Source organism: Giraffa tippelskirchi, chromosome 2 (genome assembly GCF_054371585.1).
Source record: "Giraffa tippelskirchi isolate mGirTip1 chromosome 2, T2T-mGirTip1v1.2.pri, whole genome shotgun sequence".
Taxonomy (NCBI): Eukaryota; Metazoa; Chordata; class Mammalia; order Artiodactyla; family Giraffidae; genus Giraffa; species Giraffa tippelskirchi.
Genome location: NC_137276.1, coordinates 99,345,419 through 99,363,536, shown reverse-complemented (window position 1 = coordinate 99,363,536; position 18,118 = coordinate 99,345,419). Strand labels below are relative to the sequence as shown.

Here is an 18,118-nt window from a genome sequence, read left to right as displayed (position 1 = left end):
CTGGAACCAGCACAGGTCTTAGGTCTGAATACCAATGGGGTTGTGTATCCAACACTGGTGAAACCCATTTTTTAAGGGTTTATGAAGCTGTGCACCTAGAGACACAGAGTCCCTCAAAGCTTGGTTAGGGAGGCAGACCTGATGCATGAAAGAGTATTAAGGGGACACATAGGTCTGGTTAAAGCACCCTCTTTCTATCCCTCACCTCATCACCACACCTCAACGTGATGAAAACCTAGAATTTCTGCACCAAGATACACTTTCAGTTTCCACCGGTCTGGTCCAACCCTCTGTTATCTCTCATTTGAAGCAGGAAAACAAAGGCCAGTTGTCCTGCTCATGTACTCATCCAACCCAGTCTCTACTTTGCATCAGAGAACTCTTTTAAAAACTCAGCTCTGGTCACCTATATTTTCCTCCCTAAAACTCATCAATGCCTTCTACTCTCAGGGTGAAATTCCAAGTTCTCCATCAGACTCACCCTCTCTTCAGTCTTCTTCCTGCTACCTCTAGTTTTTTTTTTTTTTTTAATGATTCTTCCTTCCTCAGTGGTGCCAGGACATTTCTCTCCACCACAGGGCCTTTGCACTTGCTGTTCTTGGGCCTCAGTGCTCTGTCCCTTCTCTGCCCCTCTCTGCTGGCAGCAGATGCACATTTCTCCTGGCTGACTTCTATCCACCCATCCCTCTCAGCTTGGAGGGTCATCTCTGCCAGGCCTCTTGGCATCCTGAAATTTTCCCTTACAGCAGTTAGCACAATTGTAATAATTTAGTTATTTTAATAACCATTTGTCTAATTTCTGTTTCTTGCACTAGATTATAAGCTTCATATTTCTGCATCCCCAGTGGCTAATGGAATGCCTGGCATAAAGTTGGCCTTCAGTAAATATTTTTTTCACTGATGGATGCATGAAGTAGAACTATAAAGCAATGGCACTGATTCCAAGTATCACAAACAAATAATAATGTCTGTCCTCCCTGCTGGGAATGCTGTTCCACCCTCATCTTGATTTACTCAAATCTTCTCTTTCAAGGCCCACAATCCTAATTGCCACTTGCTCAGAGAGTATTTGTGTTTCCTCCAGCCCACTCTGATTGCTATGTTTCTAACCCCTGTAGCTCTAGCAGGAAGAAGAATAAAAAAGGAAAGAGACTCCATCACAGCCTTTCCCCAAACAACGAGGAATTATTTTTCTTTCTCTCAATTTCTTTCTGCTCTTTCCCTTTGAATATACAGCTGTATTCCCCCCTAATTTGCTTTGATCACTCCCTTAGGAGCTGTCATGGAATCAATTAGATCTGTAGACTTTTATGACTCCAGGTCACCCAGTATGATCCCTCATTTTACAGATGAGAAAACTGAGGCCCAGAGAGGTTAATGTTGGAAACAATTACCTCTATTGGGTCTTACAATACCAATCAGTGTCATTTTTTAAGATAAATGTTCTCAATATCCCAGCTCCACAAGAGTGTAAATCCTCATTCTGTCTATTTAGAGACACGCTGGTGGTGACAGCCTTAGTGTTAAGATGAGCCCCAAATGGTGGGCTTCCTGTCCTGCTCTCACATAGCAGAGCTGTATTAGTCTTGGGTGACTCAAGGTCCCCACCCTAAGTGGGCCTCAGGCTTCACCTGTGCATTGACAAAGGAGCCCCATATTCGTGCTGAAACCTCATACAGCCCAGTGAAATGATGTATCGTGAGACCTGCTGTGTTTAAACAATTGCAGAACAGCAAAAAAAAAAAAAAAAAAAAAAAAATCCTGTCCTTCTGTCTAAAGTCATGTAGGGTCAACTGGGAAAAAGTAATTTCAATACAGCCATGAAAAGGGAGAGGTCTGAAAAGTTGAACTAAAAAAACTGCTAGCAATGACTTCTCCCTAATGTATTTACTTTCTGTTTCCAAAAAACCAGGCAAGCAGAATGGAACTTTAATAAACACAATTAAATAGAATATAACACCAAAAAAAAAATTGAAAGAAGGAATAAAAAATGTACCTCAACATCTAGAGATTGAATAAGAAATTAAGCAAAGTGCAGGTGAGGTTGGCTGTGTGCAAGAATCCTGGAAGGAGCCCACTAAAACTCCAGACTGGGGTGGGAACAGAGCCTCCTGAGAGTGCTGGGAGGGGCCTGGGGAGGAGTTTCACTGGGGGGTCTCTGTACAGGCCTGAGTGGGCAGGGCCAGGTCTCCAGGTGCTCTTTCCTTTGCTCCATGCCTGGTGTTCAGAAGCTCTGGTACAATTTTGAAGGATAGCCTCGCCTCTGCCTTGCCTCTTGCTCCTGCAGAGAATTAATCCTGTGCAGGAAGAAATCCTAGTGTATTTCCCGTGTAACGCTTGATTGGTGTTTGGCTCTTTTAATGAAGAATTCTAATTTATATATTTCAACTATACACTCCAAATAATAAGCAACTAACACAATATTTAAAGAAATGATACTGTTTGATTTCTTTTGTCATCACTGCTAATTAGTCAAGGATCTTTATCTATTTTCTCTTTTCACTTTAGGAAATGGAATTTCTTCTGCCCCTTATTTACTTTTTTAGCAAACACATTGGAACCTCCTGGGAAGACCTCCAGTTCTTGAGGGCAGGGTTCTGAGGACTCCCCAGTGTGGGCAGCTGCTTCCTCTCTCAGAACAAGGAAGAGCGAATGATCCAGCAACTTTTCTTTGGCCCCCATGAAGGGAGGCTCATGAAGGGAGCCGTGTCTTTATGGACCGACCCTCTTCCCTTATTGCCTATTACTAAAATAAGTTACTAGGTGAATTTCTTCAGCCATTCAAAGCACTTGTTTCTGTCTCCTCTCTTCCCCATATCCTTTATGGCCATGTGAGCATGGGTGAGTTGAATTGAATGATGAATTGCACCTATAAATTGGTGATGGTAAGCTAGTTCTTTGGTGAACTGTTGGTATGATTGAGAGACATTATTTTCCTTCTGATCCACAGGACTGCTGAATATAAGAGAACTCTTTTCCAACAAGAGTCACAATTGTATTTCCCTTATTCAGAAACTTTCTTTACTCCCCAAGTAACACCTTCCAACATTTTCTTCCATCACATCTTTGCTCAAAGTATGCACACAAGGAAGCTTAATTTGCTTCATTTAGGATCTCTCAGCAATTCTGCTCCTCCCAGTTTCACAATCTAGCTCTTTCAAAGAGATTGATGTTATAAAACAAGAGTTTTTGTGAATCTATGTTTGTTGAAAAATTCTGAAAAGTTTTATATTCATATGATTTTTGGAGGTATAAAGGAGTTATACCACACTAAAGAAATTAGGTTCAGAAATGAGGATTTCCCAGGTGGATGGAGGTGACATGTGGTCAGATCCCTGATCCCCAGAGTGACTATTGAGAGTAGAGGCTGTGGCATTGAGGGTGAAAGTCCCTCCATCATATGGGACTCCAAGCTGCAGGTGGACATAATGTTCCTTGTGGACATAAGAAGTCATTGTCACAGCATGCGAGTTGTGGGTTAGGTGATGGGAAGCTTTATACAGTGAAGTCTGTTATATTTTGGGATGGATTGCATAGGAATCTCCTGAAGTGTGCTCATAAGGAGATCTTTAAATGCAAGTTAGGGTTAAGTGTGTTCATTTCTCAAGTCAAGCCGTTACACTGGTGAACTCGTAAGGCCCCTCAGTGCCAGACTTCTCTTCCGCTCTGCCTCTCCTTGTCTTCTTACTCTCTATTTTGTGTTTTTCATGTGTGTGCCTGGCCTGCTTGGTACAGTGGGAAGAAGTCAGTGGCTACGATGAAAATCTGAACACCATCCGCACCTACCAGGTGTGCAATGTCTTCGAGCCCAATCAGAACAACTGGCTGCTCACCACCTTCATCAACCGGCGGGGGGCCCATCGCATCTACACGGAGATGCGCTTCACTGTGAGGGACTGCAGCAGCCTCCCCAACGTCCCAGGCTCCTGCAAGGAGACCTTCAACTTGTACTACTATGAGACAGACTCTGTCATTGCCACCAAGAAGTCGGCCTTCTGGTCCGAGGCCCCCTACCTCAAAGTGGACACCATTGCGGCAGATGAGAGCTTCTCCCAGGTGGACTTTGGGGGAAGATTGATGAAGGTCAACACAGAAGTCAGGAGCTTTGGGCCTCTTACACGGAATGGTTTTTACCTTGCTTTCCAGGATTATGGAGCCTGTATGTCTCTCCTTTCTGTCCGTGTCTTCTTCAAAAAGTGTCCCAGCATTGTGCAAAATTTTGCAGTGTTCCCAGAGACCATGACTGGGGCGGAGAGCACATCTCTGGTCATTGCTCGGGGCACGTGCATCCCCAATGCAGAAGAAGTGGATGTGCCCATTAAACTCTACTGCAACGGGGACGGGGAGTGGATGGTGCCTATCGGGCGCTGCACCTGTAAGCCTGGCTATGAGCCCGAGAACAGCGTGGCCTGCAAGGGTAAGCCCTGAGGCTCAGGAGGCCTCTCCTTCCTGCAGCAAAGGAGTCAGGAGTCCCCACGTCCAGCTCTGGATCGGATAGGGACAGAAGAGCCTAATGGCTTCTTCTAAAGCTCTGGAGAACCTCCATGTCCAGTGCTAGGCCTGATGGTTTTCCAGTTGTGTTCAACCAGAATTTCTATATACAGGGTGGGTGAAAGAGATGGGGAGAATTCCAAACGGGGGATCATAACTTAATAACCACTCATGTATATTTAGTTTTGGGAACACTGACACTCATATTCTATCTCTCTTTCTCCCTCTTTTAGACACAGACACACACACCCCTGCATCCTGTCTAGCCCTGTGCTCTGAGGCATGGATTATTTAGGTTGTCATGGATAAGTCACTCAACGGTAATTGAGAAGCGACTGAACTTGGAAAATATTTTTGTTCATTTCAGTCCAGCTCCCACATCACTTAGCTTGGTACTGAACCCATGCATCTCACTAACTCAAAGCCTCCTGGCTTGGCTGTCTTCCTCCAGGGACTTAGTGCCAGGCCATGGGGCAGGGATGCGGCCTAGCATTAGTAGTCCTGAAAGGAGATGAATGTGTTGGAATGGGGGTGGGATAGTACCATGTTTTCTGTTAGCTTTGCTTCAGGATGTTACAGAGTGATGGTGACTTTGCAGTTGGGGGTGTCAGAGTGTCCTGTCCTCATACTGGCCCTCCTCAGTCCAGGAGAGCACATGTCTAGTCTGTGACAATAAGTATGCTGAACTGGCTGGAGACTCGGCCTTCTCTGGGAGTTAATAGAAGGATCGAGAGGGTCCATGGCTCATCTGTTGCCTGAGTACATGGAAACCAAATAACGGGGACCCCGAAGTTGAAGAAGAGAAGACTGTTTTCCTTTATTTTTATCTTTTGCTTGTGGCCTTCAAAGTTTCAGAGTCTTTCAAAAGCAAAGTTTCCCACACAGACCTCAGAAATGACCACCTTGACCCTGACTCCTTACTGGGGTTGCCCCCAGTCCTTTGGGGACCACTTGGAGATGGGAGAGCTGTGCTTGCATGCATGCTCAGTCATTAAGTTGTCTGACTCTAAGCAACTCTATGGACTTTAGCTCACCAGGCTCCTCTGTCCATGGGATTTCCCAGGCAAGAATACTAGAGTGGTTTGCCATTTCCTTCTCGAGGGGATCTTCCAGACCCGGGGATTGAACTCATGTCTTCTGCACTGGAAGGCGGATTCTTTACCACTGAGCCACCAGGGAAGCCTGGGGGGAGCTATAGTTGCTCCATTTTCTCCATCATGAGCTTCGTGCCAGCTGTCCCCTGTCGCCCTCCCCACCCTGCCTGAGCAGTGGAACATCCTTTGTGTGTCTCCTTCTCCACTTTTACTCACCAACCACCTGCAGGTGAAGCACCAGGCACAGTAATGCTATTGCCCACCAGCTCTGCGATCCTTTGGACTCAGCTAATTGCCTGAGCTGGGGCACTCACAGCCTTTCTGAGGCCTGCTGAGAGCAGGGAGCTGCGCCTTTGTGTCCTTATTGGATTTCTTGGTTATGGTGCCCATGATGGATGATGTGGAAACAGGGGGGAGAGAATGCCAGATCAAGTGATGAATCAACACAGACTGGTTTAATACCAGCTGGCCTGGTCCCACCATGCTCTCCTGTCCCGTTGCTTGGGGGTGGGAGGGCAATGCCCTCTTGAGCATGTGTCGGGTCTGAGTGGGGACCCAGGCCAGGCTGAGTTTAGTTGCAGGTGCCACAGCTGCCAGGCACACTCTTGATAGCAGGGGTGATTTCTCCTGACCTCAAAGGGCTGCCATCCCACGCTTGCTGGCTGGGGCTCTTGTTTTTCTCATTATTTCCTGAGCAGAACAGCAGGAACCAGAGCAAGTATTGATTGGTTCTGATTTAATTGGGACTCTGGGAACAGGCTCTCATTTCTCTGGGCTAATCGGAACTTTTCTCTTTTGGGAGGGCCCTGCAGTGCCTGCTGCTTCTTAGTCACCTCCTGTGGTTATCCTGGGAGGGCCTATGGGGGTAAATATGTAAAACCAAGTGGCTGCTTTCCATTCTGTCTATGTAGCTTCAGTCTCCTCCTGACCTTTGGTGGATGTTCCTAATCTAGAGCTGTTAGGAACCTGACTTGACTTCACACTCTGCTTGCTGCAAACTCATTGGAAGCTGGAGGAGATGGGGACCCCCAGGGACCATGACTTTGCCATTTCAGAGACACAGGAAGCCACATTTTGGTGGCAGTTCTAAGAGCAGAGAGTAGCAAGCCAGGCAGTAACATAGGTCCTGCAGCCCAGCAGCCTGGCTGGGCTCAGTGCTCTAGAAAGGTACCTTTTTTCCTGTCTCATGAATTTTAAGCTGAATCCTCTAAATTCTTTGCCCTTGGCTCTGCTAGTAACCTGGGCTTGATGACTGAGACCAACCTCCCCCTCTCCAGGGCTCATAGCAGTGGGATGCCTAGGGAGGTGAAGGGCCTTGGGCAGATTCTGCACTTTTTGGATAGGGATTGACAGTGCTTGGGGAGGTATTTGTAACTGGTTCCTGGGGTGTATCTTCAAGGCAACATGCTCAGTTCATTTTGGATTCTCATCCGGGGCTGTCAGGTGGGCACCGTGATCCTCCACAATTGCCTGCCTAGTACAGCCTACTACTGAGAGCATGGAGATCGGTGGATGCAGTAGAGACTTGTGGGTTAGAAAGAGCGAGTCTCCATCAGTGGTCCTGGTAAGACCTGAGAAGGAAGGCAAGCTGCTCTCTCTCAGCACAGCCCTGAGAATTGATGCCCCAGAGCCCAGCTGGGAGAAGCTGGGATGGTTCCATGATTCACATAGTTGTGTCAAGGTGATCAATTTTCTTTTCTGGATATCTGAATCTGAGCTTTTGCATGTGTTGAATCTATGGGGTGGCAGAAAGCATATCCTTTGTATTGTTTTTCTGGCAGGACAGACTTTCATCATGGGCAAGAATCTTATTCTGACTTTTCACTTTGCCTCTGTTAAACCCTTGCCTGTCAGAGTCATGGTGACCAGTTGCTTGGTTTTGCAGAAGCACCTGGAGACCAATTAGGTGGCCCAGCCAGCAAAGAATGGTCTTGGCCTAGAGCTGTTCTTATTGTGAGGAGGGAGGGGGTGGCAAGCAGAGGAAGCCACTGCGGAGCTTGCACATCAGAATGTGCAGCAAGCAGCTCACACACTTTCTAGAGGCTCCGTGGCCCAAGGCCTGTTCCGGCCTCATCTTTTCTGTACACATAGGTTAGACCAATCAGGCAGAATCCCAGAAGCCTGTTGACCCCACCAGTGACTCTAACCCATCATGCATTTGTCTCTGTGAAACTGTTAATTACTAGGAAAATGGTCTATCTGCCCCAGTTTCAAGGTTTATGCTGATAGTATAGCAGATTAATGAGAAATTATGGCTTTGTCTTTATCCACCCTCAAGCCCTCCCTGCTCAGGTGGATGGCTGAGTCGATTCTCCATGTGAGTCCCTGTAGCCTGCCTGTCCCTGGACCAGGGAGGCCAAGAACTGGTGCTTGGCAAGGTCCCTCTGTATTGTGGCACCCAAAATGTTGCACTGGTCTTGGAGGTCAGCTAAGATCATTCCAACTCTGGATTTTGGCAGGGCCTTGGCAGTTCCTAAAGAAGAACAGCTCTGTTCTTGATTCTTCTGTCTGCTGTTTCATGTCTCTCCTGTTCCCTGGTATCCATCAGAACCCTGCCTTGGATCCTGAGACCTCATGGGCACTGTCCATGCAGTGTCCTCCACCTTCACCCACACCTCTCTGCCCCTCCCCCAGGTCTCTTTTTCCTTCCTTCCTTCCTCTCCTGTTTTCCTTGGGAGGGACTGTTTTCCTTGGTGATTTTCCACCTACATGTAAATTCTTTCATGCCTGGAAAGCCAAGAGACATTTTGAACCTTTCAGTAATTTCAGTGCCTTTGTCAACTTGAGCAGCCAGGGAGAGAGCCAGTTTATAAACCTGGGGAGCTAAGACAAAAAAATCTGCAGAATTTGAAAGGGGAGAAAAATGTATCTAGTTTAGCTCTTCATGGAAAAGAGAAGTTCCTGGGGCCTGTTTCCACCTCCCTTAGGGTTGTTGGTCCCAGCTCTAGGTCTCCTCCTGCCTCATCCTGGATGTGTGTGTGTGTGTGTGTGTGTGTGTGTGTGTGTGTGTGTATGTATGTGTGTACAGGTGACCACATTCAGGGGCACTGAGGAAGTCTTTCTGCTCTGCTCTCTGGCCCATCAGCTCTTGGCTGGTGACTGAGAGGAAAGCCACAGCCTAGATGCCTCCTCCCAGGCCCCAGGGAGACCCGCTTAGCTCAGGGCTGGGGAAGACCAGAGTCATTAACACCGCAGCCCTGTAAGATGAGCTTCATAATAGGATTACCCAATAGGCTACTTCATTTAGAAACCTCTTGGGCCTCCCCAGTGGCCCTGCCCAGTGCCCTCCAGAGAGGACTCTGATGTAATAGGCTGCATGTAATGGGCTGTGACCCCAGCATGAGCAACAGCAAACAGCTGGAAGGATGCTGTCTGCCTCACCAACTCCAGCACACTGTGTGGGGGTGCACAGTCCAGACTCTGCGGGCTGCAGGGGACAACCAGGGAAGAGGGAAGGGGCAGCTCTGCATTCCAAATCCCCTTGTGCTCTGCGCCACCCCTTCTGCCTTTAAAGGACAGGTTAGAAGTACCCAGATTCCACTGGTGTTGGCTAACCAATCATGATTCTCCCAGGTCAGTGCTGAAGTTGCTGAGAATGTTCTGGGCATGATAGCTGTCCTGGCTAGAAATCCATGACTTAGTAAACATTATCAAAGATGATGACAAAGGCACCACAAGATCATTATTGAGGTGATTAGGTACATCACAGCGTAAGCAGTCCAGTTTGGGCCCATGAAGAACTATGGAGTCTGAAACAACCCAAGCTGGGGTGGAAGTGGGCAGGATACTAAGAGGCCAACTATTCTGGCTGCCTTATTTATCCATGGAGAGCGGGCAGACAGAGAGCATCGCTGGGCACCAGTCTGGGGAGCCCTGCTGGGTGATGTCAGACTCGGATCAGAACTCAAGTCTGGGAGGCCACTGTGTGCCTCTGCTTCTGAGACTGGTTTTTGTTGAAATTAACCATCCTTGGTTATGCAATATCTGTTTTAAGGAATAGCAACCCTTCTCAGCTCTTCTCCCATGAGCACTTCCTCTGTGCCTGTGTCGCCCTTTGTGTTTTCTTGGGTCTGGGTGCTCCATGGAACTGTGCTCTGTGGTTTTATGTTTCTGCACCGTACAGCACAGAGCTCCATGATGACTACCCCCATCTTCTTTTTAATCTCTCTGGAAGCAGTACCATCTTTCCAGATGCTCTGACATGTTGACCTGCCTCTGGACCATCCAAAGGGTCATGGCATTGGTGGGAGGGGGTGGTGGTGAGTGACACAAGGCTCCCTGGGAAGGATGAGGTCTAAAGGCTTTGTGCTTCTAGAAAAGGACAGGGAAGGTGGCAGGGCTGCAGGATGGCGTCCTGGTTATGGCTCTGTAATTGGCCTCATGGGCCCCCGAGGCAGGGCTGTTGTCAGACTTACCCCCTTTTCTCCCCGGTCCTACCTCTCTCTGGAGCTGGACGGTCTTGTGTGCAGAACCTGAACACACATATCTCAGCACAAACTTCTTCGCCACTTTTGAGTTTGAAGTATGGAGAAAACTCCCAGTGAATCTGAACTTGCCTGGAGTGCGGGCCCGCGATTCTGGGCCCCAGGAGCTCTGATGGTGTGAGTTTGATATCCATGCTTTGGCCCGTTGACAAGCTGTACTGATGGTACCCTAATGCTCCTGGGTCTCAGTTCTCTCTCAAGTCAGTGGGGGAAGAGTCTGAGACAGTCAGCTCAGGGCAGCTGCAAAAGGGGAAGGAATACATCCCCTTTGCACACCGCCAGGAGCAAGCCTTATTTTGCCAATGGAACTGTGGCAGGGACGTTGAGAGAGGGGCACCCTGGCCTCTCCCTAGGGGAGGGGTCTCTGCCTGCAGGTGCCATATGTACTGTCCTTGCCGGCTGAGCTAAGAGCTGGAGTACCAGTTACCTGGTCAGGCAGCTGAAACTGAGCCCTCCACTCTTGTTTTAAGGGCCAGTTAATGAGGTGGATATGACCCTTGGGGCCTGCTCAGGTCACTCCTTGCAGACCTTGCCACTTGTGGCCTCCAGTTCCTCAGTCTGGTTGGATTCCACTTGTGAGTTCCTACAAATGCAGTGTCTCTATGCTCACTTCTTTCTCTAGATTCTTCTTGAGCACCTACTGATGCCAGACCCTTTACACTTAAACATTCAGATGGAGCAATTTTACTTCTGAGAATCTACTAGAATCTTAGCTCTTAGAAAGTGCTTGCCATGTCCAAAGGGCAGGGTCATGAGTGGCCTATGGAGGGTGGCCCCTCTCAGCTAGGTAAGGCCTCTGAGGACAGAGTCCAGCCCACCAGATGACACGTAGTCTGCTTTCCCACTGTGGTCCCCCACCTGCTCTTGGACACCTCTAGTGATCTGACACTCAGACTTCCAGAGCAGCCTGGTTCATCTCAGGGCACTTCCTAGGACTGAAATGAGTCAGAGGCCCATTGCTCTAGACCCTGGGGTGGAACTTTTATGCAAATCTCCCTTATCCCAGGTTACTTTTTGTTGTTATTTTTTAAATATTTCGAGCAGGTGGGACATGAAATTAAGTTTCCCTGACTCTGGTCTTCATCAGATCCCTCACTGTTTTAGTTTCTGATATTCTCTTGTTAACAGGGTCCATGCATTTGCACGTCCAGAATACAGACACATTCCTTCTTCATTTGCACAGGGCTTACTGCACAGGGTTCTTCACTGAGTTCCATCTGCCCACTCCCATACCCCGGACTCCCTTTCTTACTTAACAATGAAAGTTAGGAGTGGTTTGGTTGTATTATGTAGAGATCTGCTTCTTACTTCCCAATGATTGCATCATATTCCATTGGATTGATGTACCTTTATTTAATTGGCCCTTCATTTATATACACGTAGGTTGCTTCCTGTGTTTTGATATTTCTAAACAATGTTTTGGCAAACATCCTTGTGCATTCATCTTTGCACTTAGGTGTGAGCATATCTGTGAGATAAATTCATTAATTAATTTATTCAGTGAATATTTATTAAGGAATTTCTGTGTGCCAAGCACTTTTCTAAGAGCTAAGAATGCAGCAGATTCTTTGAAGTAAAACTGCTGAATCAGAGTATATACATTTTAAATTTTGATAGATATTCCCAAACAGTCCTCCAAAAAAGACATTTTCTACTGATTTTTGCTCTGACCAACAAGTTTTAGAGTTCCTGTTCCTTATGCCTTTGCCAAGATAATAAATAAAATATCAATTGTTTTTATCTTTGCCAATCTGATAGATGAAACTGGCATCCCACTGTGGTTTTCATTTGCATTTCTCTTGCTATGAGGGGCATTGAACTTGACAAAGTTCCATAAATTGCCTTGTTGGGGAGCTAAAACATGAATATTCTTATGTAACGTGTCATTACATCAGGTAGGTTTGCACAGGGTAGTCAGTTTGGAGTGTGCTCACTCAGTGACATGGTCTGCCCTTCCCTTCTGCCCTGCATCCCACCCTTCACACATTCTTTGCCCATCTGTAGCCTCAGGACATTTTGGCACATGCTGTACACCTGTTTCAGTGTTTCCCTGACTGTGGTGGAGAAAGGAGCATTGGGGACAGGACAAGAGCCAGTGCTGGTGTGGAAGGGCCATCCTGTCCTCCTGGCCAGTCTCAGGAAGGCCACTCCAGCCATTTTGGTGGGAAACACGCCTTGATTTTCCTATCCTTTTTTTCCTACCCGTTGCCTCTTCTGAGTTCCTTGCTTCCCCTCTGGCATGCACCTCTCAGCTTTCCCTCTTTGGCCCAGTCTCTCCACTCCACATCCCTTCCTTTTACTCTCCCAGCTAACCTCTGGGGTCTTGGGGCTCAGCCCACTGTGGTGCCTCCCACTCCACCATCCCTAAAATGTCACCAGCCCTCAGACCCTATCTCCTCCAGCTCCTCTTCATTTCTTCTGTAGCATCCCACTCTCATCAGACCTGCCACCCCTTCCCCAGCAGCCCTGGATCTGTCTCAGTCCACTCCCTGACCACGTGTCTAGCCCAGCCTGCTGTTGCCTCAGGTCTGCTGTGCCAGTGGGCTTTGTCTTAGCCCTGGGCTTTTGCTCACTGCCTCCTTCTTTTCTTGGTTTTTGTCTTCAACTCTGCAGCAGTTCTCTCTGGGGCCGGGGACTTCCCACCTCTCTTCCTGGCCTCAGCCCTCTTGCTTCCTTGTTCCCCGCCTCCCCATCTTCTCCTCTCCCCCTCTTTTTCTTCTTCTCTCCCTCCCTCCCTCCTTTCCTTCCTCACTACTTTTCCATTTAAATATATTCAGGTTGAAAGATGCTGCTAAGTCACTTCAGTCGTGTCTGACTCTGTGCGACCCCACAGACGGCAGCCCACCAGGCTCCCCCGTTGAAAGATGAGTCAGCCTAAAAAAAATAAGTTAAATAATAAATTAAAAACCTGGCATGAAAATAGGGCAAAAACCGGAATAGAGATAATATGCAAATGACTGATGTTTAAAAGACTGCTGACTTGGCTTCTCTGTCTAGGCTAAGAGAGCAGCTTATAGGCTCTGCTAGGCAGTCCCGTGTTTCATTGTCAGATCACAATGAAGGTTCTGAGTCAGGTGTAGAACAAACTTCTCTGGATTGGCTTCCAGCTTGCATGGAGGCACTAATGCGGGATGGCTATCATTTATAGAGCACTCACTATGTCCTGGTTTCTCTGCCAAATTCTTTTTCTGCATTATCTCTTACATCCTCAGATAGCCCTGTGAAGTATACACAATCATCATGCTCACTTTTCAGTTGAAGATACTGAGATGCAAAGAAGCCAAGTAGCTTTGCCGAGGTCATACACCATAGGATTCCGAGGCCTGGCTGACAACCCCTTTTCTGTATTTCTCCCCAGAAGGAAGAAGAGCAAGAGTCTGTTAGGGGCAGATTTGTGATGTGTGATGGGAGCTGGGGTTTCAATGTCCCATGTGGACTGAGATAGAAACCTTCACTAAGGTACCCAAAGAAAAACCGTCAGAGTTTGATCAGGATTTCCCATTGCCTAGGGATGAACCGGGAGGTTCATGGAGTGACCATACTCATGGTACATATGAATCAAGACACACCCCTCCACCTCCGTGGTCAGCCCAGTTCTCACTCTTCTCCTCCCCCAGCTCTCCATGGGCAGAGCCACCCCTGATGTGCCTCTTTGTCCTGAATGCCTACTCTGTGCCATCTGCTAAATGAAAACCAAACAAAACACATTGAAAGCAAAATTGGTGGAAGCAGGATGTGAGCTGAGGAGGAAGAAAGGCTTGGCAAGTAAGTCAGACAGAGAAAGATGAATATCATATGATGACCCTTATATGTGGAATCTAAAAAATGATACAAATGAATTTATTTACAAAATAGGAACAGACTCATAGACTTAGAAAACAAGCTAATGGTTACCAAAGAGGAAAGATGCCAGCAGAGTGATGGGGGGAGAGATAAATTGGGAGTTTGGGATTGACATATATACACTACTATATTTAAAATAGATAACCAACAAAGACCTACTGTACAGCACAGGGAACTCTGGTCAATATTCTCTAACAGCGTAACTGGGAAAAGGATTTGAAAAAGAATAGATACATGTATATGTATAACTGAATCACTTTGCTGGATACCTGAAACTAACACAACCTTATTAGTCAACTAATCCAATATAAAATAAAAATTAAAACCAAAAAATGATGTGTAAGAAAACATCTCAGGAGCACTGGTAGCATAAACTCCAGGAAAACCAGGCAGGCAGAGAGTGCGAGTCCAATGACAAGCCATGTACTTGGAGAGGTGACAATGGCAGAACCAGATGGAGGAAGTAACCAGTGATGGCAGAGACTTTGTTTGTCTGTTGTCCAATAGAGTGACACGTTGTGCACACACAACACACACAGGAGAAAATCAACAGAATGAGAGCAAGCCCATACATCTTGAAACACTTTCACTAAAAGTTGATGATAATGTGTCAGTTTGACAGAGGACATAAGGTCAGTGCAACGTGTGTGTTTCAAGTGGAAAATGACAATCTGCTCTTTGCACAAGATGGATAGAGATTCTCAATGAAATTGTATGGAATATGCAAGAACTCTGCCAAATCATGAACTTGGCAAAAATGTGCCTGTTCTGGGAGTTAGGCAATTGGAGGGTTTCTGTTTGGTTTCTGGGTCTATCACACACATGCCTGTGTTAATCTGAATGTGGAGGCCCTTGCGACTTGGGCTTCTCTCTCCTCACTGGCTCTGTTTGTCTTCCCCTCTGCATCTTTGGCCAAATTCATCTGTCCACTGTTTTCTTTTCCTCCATTTATTCTATTCTCTTGTCTCTCTTCTCTCTGGACTTGATTTGAAAAAAGAGAAATGAGAAGACACATTCCATTGGTAGAATTTTAATGAGTGAATGGCTAGAGCCATTCGTTGTTTTTATTTTTTTCCCTCTAGAAAGCTGTTTAGATGCAAATTGCAAGAAAAAGTTCTTTTTTTTTTTCATAGTGGGAAATAAAGGAAATCAATGTTTATCAGTGAAATCAATTGTAAATATTATGAGTAATTTTTGTCATAAAAATTAATATATATTCACACATATTGATAATAAGATCAGTTATTTAAAAGAACAATTGCTTTTTAAAAACATGTCTTTGTAGGATGCCCTGCTTCTCCATGCTCATTTCTTAATTTTTCTGGAACATACTCTGCTTCTTTCAGCTTCCTTAACCTCACTCGTGATGATTCTTGGCTTATGAGAATTCTTTCAGACTTTATTTTTTCTTATCATCTTTTAAATCTTTCAGTCCAGGTACTAATTAAGAACTAGTAACCATAGCTGTTTGTGGTTTAAACATACCCAATCAGGGTGACAGATTCAACCTTTCAGGCTAATAGTGCCCCTCCCCTTTTGCAGGTACCTCTTCCTACCTACCCAGCCTCCTTACCTCAGAATTTCCTCAATGAAAACTCAACTATTTGGGAGAGTGTTTCACCTTTGGGGGTGGCCTTTCCATGCCCCTTTGCTTTGAACCCCATCAAGATGCACTCAGTGCCTCCTCCTTGCACCTCTGTGGAGTCTAATTATGAACTCACAGTCCCAGCTCAAGCCCCTTTCCCTCCGAGCCCTTTCTGCAACATTGGGGGCAATGGATGTGCTCTCCAGAGAGCCAATAAATAGCATCAGCACACAAGCCAGTTGGACATCCACACCCCACGTCTTCCTGACCCAGAAGGAGGAGGCAGAGGTGGCGGGACAGCCTGGTTCCCTGAGTCCTCTCTCTGCCCTGGTTCCCCCAGACGGCAAGGCCTCTTCCAGGCTTCTCCTTGCCCGACCAGCCCCGCCCCCCCAACCCCTGCCTCCACCCCAGTCTCCTTTCCCGCTCCTAGCTGTGTGCAGACCCTTCCTTCTGGGCCACAAAGGGCTGTGTAGACAGACATTGTGTGCTGTTTGCCAACATGGGGGCCCGGGTACACGGAGGGGGCGAGGGAGAAGCCAGCTGCTCTCTCCTTTCACACAGACCTTTGCTTTCTCCCTTTCAGTCTCCCCACGCCCCCCTACACCCCGCCCATTCTCCGTCTTTGGATGTGCATACAAAAATAAAAAAGCAGTTGCTAATTAGAGCCAGAGAATGAGAGTGAGCCTGGAAGAGGCGGGCAGTGGAGGGGCCAACTCCCTTGCAAGTCAGCCACTGAGGGAAGGGCGGGGCGACCTTGGAGAGGCTTGGGAGGGAGAGTTTGACAAAATAAGCAACAAAGCTTCTTCAGAATAGCAAAGAGGGGCTTTGTCTTAACCTCCCATCCTAAGAGAGAGGAAAGAAGAAATGACAGAGTTTCTTGTAAACCCCCACTGCTGGCGTCCACCCACCCTTCTTATCTTTGTCCGTCTCTCAATAGCCCTACAAACACTAGACTCTTTTGGGGACACTTAAGTCTATCCTTTTACTAGTAATTTTGTTCTGGCTGATAGGTGGGGAATCACTGGTGTGAGGGGCCTTCCTTATGGAGGAGCTGCTGAGTCATCAGGATGCCCCAACTTAGGAAACCTCCTCTGACAAATCAAGGCACTCTCCTAGGGCTTTTTTCTCACCCAGTCCTGTTCTTGGTTCGCCAGGCAATTTCTGTTCCCAAACCTGTGACACTAGTCTCGCTGAAAGCAGCCCAGTTGCCTGGTGTGTCACCAGGGAAACAGCAGCCAGTGTTAGGACAGAGCCCAGCTCCGACCCAAGGTCTTTGAACCCACTGCTGGCTCACAGAAGGTTCCAGACACCAGAGCAGTCAGCACCTTCCTGGCAGTTCTGTTGTGGCTTAGAATGGAGTGGCCCATGCTTCATTGGGCTAGGGTCACTCTGAAGGCCTGGAGGTGCCAGGGGGGACCAGTTCGGAGAGCTGGAAGTCATGAGGAGAGAGGTCACCTGGTAACTCAGCCCGTCTGGAGATGCACCTTGTCCCAGCCTATGGTGAACAAACTGATGACGCGGACATGTCACGGCTTTGACGTCAGTGCCTGGGCATTGAAAACATGGAGTCATTTTCTGATTTCTTGTGAATGTCAACAACTGAAAAGGAGAACAGTGTATCAGCATGATACATGTTGGTACTAACTAGTCAGGGAGGAAGAAAGGAAAAGGAAATAGAATCTGGAAAGCAAAGACTATAACTAGCTCATTCTCTTCCACTGGTAGCTGTTTAGGGTAATGGCTACATGTGACGAGAGAGACTCCACTGGTATCTTCTGGGAAAATCCCCCAATTCTGGGATGAGATCTCGAAGTGAATTTTTCTGGAGTCTGTACGGACTATCTCTAGTACAAAATGTACTTCCCAAAGCTCAGTGCATATTGCCTTAACCCTGCCCAAGGACTCCTCTAGAAAACAAGGGCTTGAGTCTATATTCTATGCAATTAGCCAGGCCACAAAGCCATTGAGAAAACGGCCACTGATGGGTAGTTGTCAAGAGCTGGAGACAGAGGACTTCCCTCACGGTCCAGCGGTTAAGAATTTGCCTTGCAATGCAGGGGAGAAGGCTTCTGTGAAGACACCACAAGGATCTGACCAGGTAGAGTTCAGCTGAGATCTTGGTACATTGCATGTGTTAAAAATGGGTTTGAGGTTATTAACAATTCATTATTAAATAAACCAGAGCATAATTTTCTATCTATGGGGATGGTTCTCTTGAGGCATAGGAGAATTGTGGAAAAGAATGTGATATTAGGAAGGCTTAGATAACATGATCTGAGTCAGGGGTACAGAAAGTATTTTAGTTTCTGAAGATGGTAGAAGCCACCTATCTAGTCATCAGTGGATATGAGTTTGTCCAGTTTATCACTGAAAAATTAATTTTTTAAAATTCTTTTTGCATTTTGTAGTAACTTTAAATTTTATTTAAAAAAATGATCATACAGAAAATTAAACTTATTTTGGTGGACAGTTTTACAAACTTTAACACATGTGTAGATTTGTGCAACCATCATAAAAATTAAGAAACAGAAGAGCTGTTTTATGCTTTCCCTTTCTCTCCATTCCCTCCTCCCATCCCCCACCTCTGTTGATCCATGATCTGTTCATCACCATTATATTGC

At 46.8% G+C, this 18,118-nt stretch overlaps 1 protein-coding gene across 1 annotated transcript in view; it reads left to right on the top strand.

Annotated features, from left to right (window-relative positions):
• The window catches only part of EPHB1 (EPH receptor B1), a 456,002-nt gene that overhangs the window by 157,378 nt on the left and 280,506 nt on the right, over positions 1-18,118 (top strand). The window contains exon 3 of the mRNA XM_081574131.1: positions 3,736-4,417. Coding sequence (XP_081430257.1) covers positions 3,736-4,417 — 682 coding nt within the window. The remainder of the gene's footprint in view (positions 1-3,735; positions 4,418-18,118) is intronic.